General features: G+C 45.3%; 1 gene segment (V, D, J or C); it reads left to right on the top strand.

Moving 5' to 3' along the window:
- The first annotated feature begins 3997 nt into the window (after nucleotides 1-3997).
- On the top strand, nucleotides 3998-4549 carry LOC136393966 (immunoglobulin lambda variable 1-40-like). The segment is given in 2 exon segments: nucleotides 3998-4043; nucleotides 4155-4549. Coding segments are annotated over 2 exon segments (441 nt in total).
- The last annotated feature ends 7692 nt before the right edge of the window (nucleotides 4550-12241 follow it).

The raw sequence follows: 12241 nt of genomic DNA, 5'->3' as shown, positions 1-12241 counted from the left end.
TCCGACGTACACGGTGCTCCTTCCCCTCGGGCACGTGGGCCGAGCCCTTTTCTCTGCTCCTCTTTTTTTTTTTTTTTTAAGATTTTTTTTTACTTTATTTATTTGTTTTTAGAGAGGAGAGAGACAGAGAGGGAGAGAGAGACAGAGAGAGAGAAGGGGGGAGGAGCTGGAAGCATCAACTCCCATATGTGCCTTGACCAGGCAAGCCCAGGGTTTCGAACCAGCGACCTCAGCATTTCCAGGTCGACACTTTATCCACTGCGCCACCACAGGTCAGGCTTCTCTGCTCCTCTTACTGTGCCCATTGCTCCATTGTCCCTGACTGTGACCAGGACTAGTCACAGCGAGTAGCTGGTCACTCACTGGGGGGTCTCTGCTGTCACCTCTGCACCAGCACCAGAGTCTAAGGCCACATCGTACATTTGGACCTTTAAGAACTTTGACTGCTTCCTTCCCATCAATGCTGAGTCCCAACTACTGTTTTCACTTGTTTGTTGAATTGTTTGGCACTTGCAGAGTAATTTTGAATAATAATAAAGGTAAAGGTCACCTTGCCTCTTCCTGATTTTGGTGAAAATGTCAACCTTCACCATAACATTTCTCATTTGCTCTTCTAAGGATGAAATTGTGTGAGAAAATATTATCTAATTATAATTTCTTTATTTTGTTTTACCTTTTTTTTATAGTGAGAGAGAGAGAGAGAAAGCAGACAAGGTCAGACAAGAAGAAACATGAGAAACTTCAACTCATAGTTGTGGCACCTTAGTTGTTCATTGAATGCTTTCTTATATGTGCCTGGATGGGGGCAGGGAAGGGTGGGCAGCTCTAGACAAGCCGCTGACCACTTGCTCAGCCAGCGACCTTGGCCTTCAAGCCGGTTACCTTTGGGCTCAAGTCTATCATCTCATGCTCAAGCCTGCTACCTGGGTCCTCAGCATCCCAGGACGAAGCTCTATCCAATACGCCACCACCTGGTCAGGCTTAATCATGTATTATTATTATGTTGTACTACTTTAAGTGACACGTTATAATTGTACATCAAATTAATCTGGCATTGGAACGTTTTAGTTAATATTTTATTTAGAACATCCAAATCAAAATTTAACATTATTGGTCACTAATATTATGTTTTCTTTAATTTTTAGGTTCATTTCACACTGTGAAAATTGCTTTTTAAAAGAACTTGGACTGTTTACATATTTTTAAATGTTATAGAAAAACTAGGATGAAAGTAAATCAAAATCATTTGCTCCCTGAAGATCTTTTAGATCAGTGGTTCTCAACCTTTCTAATGCCGTGACCCCACAATACAGTTCCTCATGTTTTGGTGACCCCAAACCAAAAAATAATTTTGGTGGCTACTTCATAACTGTAATTTTGCTACAGTTATGATTTGGAATGTAAATACCTGATATGCATTATGTATTCTCATTGCTACAAATCAAACATAATATAAATATAGTGATTAATCACAAAAACAATATTTAATTATATATTGAGAAATATTTATTACTAATTCCAATAAATAGCATTTCACCATGGCATAGCATTTAAATATTACAGCAATAATATAACAGTAAACCACAGTGCAATATTTTACAACAGTATGCTGCCAAATTCAGTAAGATGGTTGTAGTTGCTTCTTGCTTACCAATTCAGAAATTCTTAGGGCAGTCTTTGCAAGGGCACAGCGAAGATCATTTCCACAACAAGGCTACTTCGGTATTTAGACTTGATTACCAGCAAGCTGGAAAACCCTGTTTTGCAAAGATATGTTGTTGGAAAAGGAAGAAGAAGGCTCAGCACAGTCTCAGAATAGGATATAACTGTAAACACTTAATCCAGAATTTTGTCAGTGGCATCGTAGAGAAATCTGTTCTCGCTGCATCATTGTTAATTAGGTCAATGAACTCTTCTTGCGCTGTCTCCGGAACATCTTCAACTTTCACTGTGAATGGACTTCTGGCAAGTGCAAATGGGGTGTCAGGTAGATTAGGAGAGTATGATGAAATTTCGTCTGCAAGCATGTGCAAATGTTCTTTCACAGAAGTCGAGCGCCTTAAACAGTCGGCTGTTTTCGCAACTGTGCAACGAGCTAGATGCGCCAAACAATGCTCTGTTATTTCACACTGAAGTCAGATGGTTGTCAAGAGGAAAAGTTTTAAAATGTGTCTTTGAGCTTCGTGATGAACTGAAAATATTTTTTAATCAGAAAGCAAGACCGCAATTCGAAGCACTTTTTAGCGATAAAACTGAGCTGCAGAAAATAGCTTACTTGGTGGACATCTTTGTCATCTTGAATGACTTAAATTTATCACTGCAAGGACCAAATGCAACGTGCCTCAATTAAATCTTCAAATGAAACTTCAGCTTTGGAAAAATAAATTGGATAAAAATAAAATTTACATGTTTCCTACATTATCTGCCTTCTTTGAGGAACATGACATTGAGCCAGACTTCTATATGAGGCAGATCTTTTACACTGCAGAATCCGCACAGCAGATTCCTCAGTGTGAGGTCTCTTTCAGTCTATTGGGGGTGGCGGATTCCACCTTTGGAATTTTTCTGCTCTAGGAAAAGTTCTAGCGTGAAAAAATTAAGCAACATGCTCTATATTTGAGCGAAATCTGCTGCGGCCTCCCATTGACTTGAATAGGAGAGGAAGAAATGTGTCGGAAACTGTCATTTCTCCACCTCTTATTGAAATCAAAAGGAGGCTGCAGTGGATTGTGTGGTAACCAGAGATTCTTGGGAGCTCTCTTCCACAAAATCCTCCGCACTCCCAATGAAATCAATAGGAGGCAGATTCAATGCCGGAAACCGCTGATTTCAGCAGTTTCCTCATTCAGAATATGGGAAAATAGTGGGAGATATGGGAGATAATTATACATTGAGGAACAGTGTGAACTATATCTTATAGTGGTCTCTTATAGTATAAGACCAATGTAGTTCACACTGTGTAAATGTATGGTGCTTTGTGTAAGTGTAAGCTGCTTTGTGTACTGTGTAATGATTACACACAAAGCACCTTACACTTACACAGTATTGTGTGTATGGTGTGTGTACTGTTTTTACATTATTAACCTTTTTTACACCAGCAGGCTGTCTTGCAGGCTCTCTTGGCTCTCCGCCTCTTGCTCTAAGTCACTCAGTGTGTGGTACTTTGTTGCAGCAGCCTCAGGACATAGGACAGCGGGACAGCACAGCCAGTGACAGGGCTGAGGGCATCAAGTTCACAACAGTTGGAAGTATAGCAGAAGCACCAACCTCGACATGATGACTTGAAGGTCAGGGAACTGTGTTGATAGTGTAAACATGACTCATCACTTCTGTGCTCTGCTCTGTCCTGAACGGGGACACTGTCTGAATCCCTGGGGGACAAGGTGCGGCAGTGGCCACTCTTCTCATTATTGCAGGGGCAGCCCCACCAGGTCAAGAGACACCCATCATGAGAAGTTTACCTTCAGGAAATGATCCTGCTCAAGGGGAGTTATAGCTGTTCGAACACATTAGGGTTGACTTCCTGGGGTTCTCTTGGCATGTCACCTCTGCCCAATTTGAGGTAAGTAGACAGCTACAACAACATAGTTGTGGGAGGCAGGAACTGTCTCTGAAGGACCTTCCTCACCACTTTACACCATGTTGTACCTAGGCCTGGGCACCAGGGGGCGCACAAGGACCTTTCCTGAAGGTCTGGGGGGAATCAGTGCTGGGACCTGTTACTTGGCATTGCCTGAGGCTCTCTGCTCAGGGCTCACAGCTGTCACCTTGTCACCCCCTGGGCAATACAGAGCCCTACCACAATCCACTCTCTAACATCCTCAGGCACAGGAATGTGACCCCAATTCAGTGAGGAATAAAAAATCTGGGATGGGTCTCATTTGCATGAGTGGCCCCTCCCCCTTGCAGAGCATGAAGAGGGGCAGGGAGAGATGTGGGGGAAGCTCTGCTTCAGCTGTGGGGTCACAGAGACAGGACTCAGGGATGATTCCCCACCATGGCCAGGTCCCCTCTCCTGCTCACCCTCATTGCTCACCTCACAGGTGACTGGATAAGGGGACAAGGGAAGGGACCTTGGGAAGAGAGATGGGGTCTGCTTTGTCCTCTTGCCTCCTGACCCAGAATCATCATCTCTGTGTCTCTCCCTCTTCCAGGATCCTGGGTCCAGGCTGTGCTGACTCAGCCGCCCTCAGTGTCTGGGGCCCCAGGACAGTGGGTCACCATCTCCTGCACTGAGAGTAGTTCCAACGTTGGGGATAGTTACCCTGTGCAATGGTTCCAACAGCTCCCAGGAACAGCCCCCAAACTCCTTATCTATGGTGGTAGCTCTCGTGACCCGGGGGTCCCCGAGAGATTCTCTGGCTCCAAGTCTGGCAGCTCAGCCACGCTGACCATCACTGGGCTCCAGGCTGAGGACGAGGCCGATTATTACTGCCAGTCCTATGACAGGAGTCTCAGTGCTTGCACAGTGCTGCAGGCCTGTGGGGAAGTGAGACACAACCTGCTGTCTCCCACAACAGGTCCCCTTGGGCAGTCCCCACTCCTCTGACAGGAGCTGCTTCCTTCTTTTAAGATAGCAGTTTGCCTTCAGGAGACCTCAGCTGATTTTCTGGCTCCCATCTGGCAGTTCCAGCTCCCTGACCATCACTGGGCTTCAGCTTGAGGACAAGACTTATTGTCAGCGCAGTCCTGTGATGACACTCTCAGAGCTGGCACCGTGCTCCAGGCCAGTGGGGAAGTGAGACACAATCCTGTTTTCTCCCTGCATTGACGCCTCCGTGAGAGACCCATATTCTGCCAATACAGCTTCTTCCTTTTCGCTTTGGACAAATACTGATGTTTGAGAGCCACTGCAGGAGACTTTGTCCCCAGAACGTGCCCTCATAGTCTCAGATTCTGCTCTCAAGCCTGTCCTTGGTGGCAATGCATAGTCTGACTTTTTCAAACTCAGCAGAAATCCGTGGTTGCCAGGGGGAGATGACCTGGGTCCATGAGAACACATTAGCGCAGGGCCACTGTGACATAAGGAAAAGACTGGGCAGCTTATCCAACGGAAACAAATTTTCTCACAGGTCTGAAAGCTGGAATTCCAAGATCAAGGTGTTGGTGGGTTTTGTTTCTCCTGAGACCTCTCACCTTGGCTGACAGAGGGCTGCACTGTGGCTGAGTCTTCACATGGCCTTTCTCTGTGTGTGCTCCCTGCAAATTTCTCTGCCTCTTCTTATGTTAAACTAGCCCTACTTTATTTGGGCACTCCCTCCATATGGCCTTGTTTACCCTAATTACAATGTGTTCTCTCCAAAGACAGTCACGTTGTGGCTGGGCTTTACCACATGATATTGAGATGACACGGTTACATTTATATCAAGGGGTGAGGGCAGAACCAGGGGCTCAGAATCCAGGACAGTTGACTTTCCAGATGATGTGCATCTACCCCATTTGCTCAACACCTACCACATGCTGGAAATAGGTCTAGGGACTCTGGGTGCTATGTGGACATGGCAGGAATGTTCAGCACACTGTTGGAGATGATGTTGTCTGGGGATGAGTGGGCACAAACAAGCAGAAATATTCTTTCTACTGGCTGGTTTCCTACATGGGCACAAAATGTTTCTGCAGTCACAGGCATCGAATATATACAATAAACCCCAGGGATGGAAAGACGGTCTCTCCCTGACCATTAATCAGAAATTCAGCTTTCAAGGTGACTGGACCCAGTTACTCACACCATCCCCCTGTCAACATCCTTGTGATAAAGAAAGGGCTTGTCTCAATGCTGATAAACTATTTCAGCAGTCCCTCCTTCTTCAAAGACTTATATGTCAACATAGAGCTCCATGTTTCATAGGACATACTCAAGCTCACTCCATGCTCCCTGGAGCTTAAGCACAAGGGAATGCCCCCCCCCTTTTTTTTTTGAGTATTTTTTCTTTTATTTATTTATTTTTTTGTATATTTCTGAGGATGGGGATGGGGAGGCAGTCAGACAGACTCCTGCATGCACCTGACTGGGATCCACCTGGCATGCCTACTGGGGGGAATGCTCTGCCCATCTGGGGTGTTGCTCTGTTAGGACCGGAGCCATTCTAGTGACTGGGGCAGAGGACATGGGGCCATCCTTAGTGCCCAGGGTGGATTTGCTCCAGTGGAGCCTTGGCTGTGGGCGGGAGGAGAGAGACGAAGAGGAAGGAGAGGGGGAGGAGTGGAGAGGTAGATGGGCGCTTCTCCTGTGTGCTCTGGCCAGGAATCGAACCCGGGAATCCTGCACACCAGGCCAATGACTCCGACGGGTCTACCATATCATGCTTTTTACTTAAAAAAAAAAAAATTTACATTTCTTTTGAACAGGAGACACCAAATCTTTTTCGCCTGCAAACTACTACCTTCTTTATTAGATCCAGCTAATAACACTGTTCTGTCTTTTTTCCAAATAGCTCCAGATATATGGAAAGGATTTATATAGGCAGATGGGGATCCTCAAACCCCTCAGAGAGATCTTATGAGAATGGCTTTTAAGATACCTAGAGGCAGAAAAAGCCCAATAGAGATCAGGGGAACTACCAGCTTTTAGGATACACCCTTAAAGGCTCCAACACCCCAAAGGGGTCTCATAGGATGCCATCTGGGTTCTGCTTCAATAGTGGAAAGGAAGGTCATTGAGCTAAAGCCTGCCAGGCTTACACGCCTCTGCTGTGAGGAAACAGGGACACTGGAAGGTGGGCTTCCCCCTCGCTCCTCTAAGGGAGGGTTCAGTCTCTTCCAGCCCTGCTCCAGCCACCTATGACCTAACCTTGCGCAGAAAGCTGGGGTTTGCCACTGAAGGCTGAAGGTGCCCAGGGCCGTGGGCCCCATCTACGATACTGTGGACGAGCTTAGGGTATTTCTTCCAAGAAGCAGGTAAACTGATCTCATTCGCACAAGGGCCACTTAACTATATTTTGCCTGAATAGTCAGGTTTTTGATTCTTCCCTCAAAGATCTCTGTTGTGGGTGTTGATAGTCCTATTTTCTGCTGCTTTGCTTAATATATAGTGTTTCCTTTATCCCTCCTACCTCAATGCCCCACTCATATTTCAGGCTGGGACCTACTCCTAATTTAGAGCTCTCTTTCCTCCTTTTGCCAACTTGTATTATGAATTTACCTTTGCCACCCAGCTTAGTGTATCCCAAGGTTCTCTTTACCAGGCCACAGTCACAGAGCTCCAGGGAAAAGCAACCTGGTCTCATCTCTCCAGGCAGAGGAGAACAGAAGCTCCATATCCATGCATGCTGCAAATGGCTTTTTCCAGTCTACCTGAATCATTACCAGCTAGAAGCAGCGGTCATTGGGACTTGGACATGAGCTGCAAAGTATAGAATGGTGACAACAATTCCAGTGCCATGCGGACTTTTCCTGTGGGGAACTTTCCTGGACTCCTGCTCCCTGTGACAGCTCCTAACAGACTGAACTGTGGTTGGGTTGCATTTTTCAGGGATTTGGCATGGTGATGGGGCCATCTTGGACTTGGGGAACATGTTAAGGACACTACTCTTTTAGGGATTCTTGCTGTATGGGCCAAGAGTTTGCTTAAAGGCTTTTAATCACTGTAAAAAAAATAGAGGACTGGATGAAGAAGATGGGGCATATATACACCATGGTATATTATTCAGCTAGGAGAAATGGTGACATCGGATCACTTATAGCGGAATGGTGGACTCTTGGTAGCATTGTGGGGGTGAAATAAGCGAATCAGAAAAAAACAGGAACTGCAGGATTCCATACATTGGGGGGACATAAAAGCGAGACTAGGAGGCATGGACAGGAGTGTGGTGGCTATGGGGGGTGGGGGGAGGGAAGGAGGGAGAGGGGGAGGGGGAAGGGTACAGAGAGAACTGGATGGAGAGGATGATCTCTTTTCGGGTAATGGGTATGCAACAGAACTAAATGACAAGATAACCTGGAAATATTTTCTTTGAATGTATGTACCCTGATTAATTGATGTCACCCCATTAAAATAAAAATGTATTAAAAAAAAAAAAGAAAGGGCTTGTCTCAATGGTTTAGGTAACGTAGAATCTGTCCATTTAGAACTGGGGTTAGTCACAATTCAACCATGTTTCACTGAGATTTGGGGTCCATATATGAAATGAAAATTATAGAAATTTCAGCTAATATTTCCTCCCTATGCTCAACTCTCTTCCTCCCAATCTCTTCATTAGTTCTCTTTGGGACATGTACGGTGGACACTGGAATCGGACATGGGACACGAGCCAGGCTGTTCCCATCTCATGAACTGCAGCTCATCTCCCTGGCCATTCAGATATCCCTGCACTGACCAGTCTGGGCCAGCACTCCGATCTGAGATACAGTGAACTGAAATTCAGGTAATCTCTTGAGAAATAGAAAGATTGCTTCATGTTAACTGAGGTAGTAAGAAGTTAACAAAAGTTGAAAACCTTCAGTGGTGGTTACCTCCACACTACACCTTGGCATCTCTCTTCTACCTGTCACTCTGTCGGGTGAGACCCAGACTGAATCCAGCACCAAAAACTATCTTCTATTACATACTTTATGTTGGGGCTCCTTCTGATCCCCAAACAAAACAACTTCTCCCTCTACAACCTTTGTGCCATTGCTGACAATGTCCACCTCACAGGGGCCTGGTCACAGATGACATCAGAATCAGCCTGACTGATTCCATTGTGACTATGCCTCTCCAGGACATAAGCCAATCATGAGAGCCACAGGTAAACTCTCCTGGTTTTCCCAGCTTGGCTGTCCTTGTCACTGTCCTTATGGAACCATCCATCTGTATCTATCATGTTATGTTATGCGCATAGGCCAAAGGTCAGCTATTTTTTCCAATTCTAGTCTCTATGTTCTCATCTTCCTCTACCAATCAACTAATGAACACAAAGAATCAACTCCGGCCCATTGTCACAAAGATGAGTCTCTGGCTCTAAGTTTCTGAAACACGAGGTCAGCAAAGAAAATTTTAGTAGCTCTTGGTAAATATTCAAGGATCCTAAAAAAGTAATTTACTGAGGTTTTACTTGGTACTCAGTCACAACAGTATAGACAGATTATGAATAATAATACACTTAGCTATCTCACTAAGTAACGTCAACATGTCACAAAATAATTTTTAAAAAGTTATGCACATAACTCTCACACAAACAGGGCAGGAACATGTTTCAAAAAGTTTGTTCAACTTATATTTTACCTTAGACACCATTAAGATGCTAAATACTTTTAGGGAATATTTTTAAATCTTACTGTTTTTATTATGCTAAAATATGGCCAATGATGCAAATTGTGTGTGTTGAAAATAAAAATGATTAATGTTGCAAAGGGTAATGAAATGCTAAGCATTGGGTTTATTTTCTTCTGTGACCAAATCTACAAATCACCATGATTCCTCTTATACAGAACATCCAAAGAAGGACATCTAGACTTTGGATGTTCTCTTAGAGTTGCCATCTGATATGTCCTAAAGTGACTCTGTTGTCCCTCTGTCCACCTTGTCACCCTCTCTTCACATTTCACCCCCTGACACATGGCTGCTACCACTCTTCCTTTCCAGGAGCCTCAACCAGCCAGCAAGCTCAGTGACCTGACGAACCAAAGTGCATCTTTTGAGGCCATGAAGCTCTTCCCCTGTGAGTTTGCATTTCAGAATTCTACTGTAATATCATTTTTCCTGGCCATTCCCCTCCCCTGGGTCATGTGATTTTCTGTCTTCCTTCTTCTTATCACCTTGTGAATCTCTCTACATCTTCACCCAGACCCACAGGATCCTCACGTCATGCCCATGTCCCCTCAGCTCTCAAGTTGTGTCTGATTCCTGCTCCTGCATGGCCCCACCCACATTCATACCTTTGTAGCCTCCTGTGGGAAGCAGCGAGCTCTCTGGCATCCTTGTATCCAGTGTAATAGGTGATGGAGAGGCCCGCATACACTTCCCTCCTTCAGCATCAGCACCGTGAGGCTGAAGTGGAGCTGTCTAGCTTGGTCTGGAATTCACTGCCAACCGCCATGCGGGCACGAGGCACCACAACGTGAGATGCTGTGTGAGGACACAGGCTCAGGAAGAATTCAGTCACAAAGCTGACCTGCACTCTCACAGGTACCTGTGCCTTCAGGTGTGATGTCCCGGAGATGGTAGTCAAGAGGAGATGAGTTTTGTAGTCTGAGTCCAGTACATCTCTCTATGGGACCTGAGGGGATGGGTGACACTCCACCGTTGCTGGGAAAATGCAGAGCTTGCTTCACAAAAGGGAGTGAGGTGAGTCTATGGATGAGATAACAGCACTCAGGGTCATGGAGACTCCCCTCAGTGGGTGACCTGAACCCACAAGCACTGACTGAGCCCTCTCTCCTCTGACACACCATGGGAGTTTTCCAACAATCCAGGGTGTGGGTTGGACCGTGGGACATCAGGAGCAGGGACTCCCCAGTGTGTGCCTGTGTCACTCACCCCGTGAAGCTCTTGATGAGCCCAGACCTGATGTAGCATTCTCCTGCCCCAGGCGAGCACATACATGAAGGGTTACCATGGCAATGGTTGCCAGGGCTCCTGGGCAGATCTCTTACATTGTGACACAGACAGGGGAGACTGACCCTCAGGGTTTCTGCCTCTTCTTTGTTTCCTGTGTGTGCACACGGCCTCCCTGACCCCCAGGCTCCAGATGATGAGGAGGCTGATCACCACTGCCACAGACTGAACACAGCTCGATGCCAAAGAGAACTTCCTGCCATAGAGAAGTGAGGTGAAAATCTACCCTCCTTCCCCTGGGACCCATCACTGCTCTGTTCCTGACTGTGACCACCCTGGCTCAGGTCTTGTCCTCTCCTGACACTTTGGCTTTGAAACCAGGAGGTCTTAAGATTTTATCTTGGCCTGTATCTAGGACTCACCGACAACAACTCTATTTCTTATTGCTCTTCAATTCAAACAGAATCACTTTGTACCCAGATACAATATATCCCTCAGAGTTTCTGGATGGTGTGACAAGGACAACAGAAACCCCAGACATGTGACCTGGGAGACCCAGGTGGCATCTCCCAACCCCATGGCTCTCCTTGCTCCTGGCCTATGATTTGATGCTCATTCTCTGAACACTGACACCTGAGAGAAGCTGGGTGTTATTGTCTTCTGAGATGACACTCTGAGGAGCTCCTGACCTCCAGGCCCTGGGAGCTCCTTCCCAGAAACAGCGTGGCTCTGAGGCCTGTCTCCTGTTCACTTCTTCTAGTTTAACCCCGTGACCCATTCTACATTTCCTATGCTTTCTTGTATTAGAATGATATGGAGTAAATATCAATTAATTTATGCTTAACCTTTTTAATCCAACCCCCATTAAATCCATAGGGCCCTTAACAAATGAGCATGAGCCCGGCAAATGAAGACTGAAAATAGAAAATATAGAGTTTATAAATCTCATGATGAAGGAAGAACTTCTAAAACAGGTAGAATTTTACTCATAATAATATTTTATATCAATTTTTGTACTGAGAAAAATTACGTAAATAGAAAAAATGTCTTAAATACCTTAAGAATCAGAAGAATGGAAGTATTATTTGTATCACATTCAAGGGTAAATAAGAACCTGCATTAGTATGAAAAACATAAGACATTTTTTCCCTGACAGCAATGTGTTCTCATGGCAAAGGACGCATAAAAGAAAAAAGTCAGGGCATGTCCACTGGGGGCTGGGGATCTAACAGGAAACACGACAAACAACTAACAAGAGCAAAACAAACACATATTTTAACCCATATGGATCATCCCAGTAGAATTATTACCAGGTATGAACTAATGGGATTAATGGAGAACTTTAAGTCTAAGACTTGACTCAATGGTCCTGGCTGGATTGCTTGGTTAGTTAAAGAATTGTCCTGAGCTGCAAAGGTTATGGGTTTGATTCCTGGTCAGAGCACAAACAGGACCAGATTGATGTTTCTGTCATTCCCTTATCTCTAAGATCAATAATTAAAAAGTCCATGAGCTAGGAAGAAACAATGTGGTCATGCTCCAGTAATGGGTGCAGGAGTCAGGTAGAAGTAACTCAACTGTCAGGTAATCCTTTAATATCTGGTGACATAGTACTTTATAGAGCTCTCTACAGGTCATTAGTGATTAGGAAAAATCAATGACTTAACCCCAACATCACAGACGGAATAAGCTAATTCTACTGCCCCAGGTAGGCTCATTGGAAAGATGCAACTGCAAAACCAGAGCCCTCCCAGGAGAGCTGGGTGG

The sequence above is a fragment of the Saccopteryx leptura genome, chromosome 2 (genome assembly GCF_036850995.1).
Source record: "Saccopteryx leptura isolate mSacLep1 chromosome 2, mSacLep1_pri_phased_curated, whole genome shotgun sequence".
NCBI lineage: Eukaryota > Metazoa > Chordata > Mammalia > Chiroptera > Emballonuridae > Saccopteryx > Saccopteryx leptura.
The sequence above is the reverse complement of the archived record's forward strand: the minus strand, read 5'-3'. Positions and strand labels throughout refer to the sequence as shown.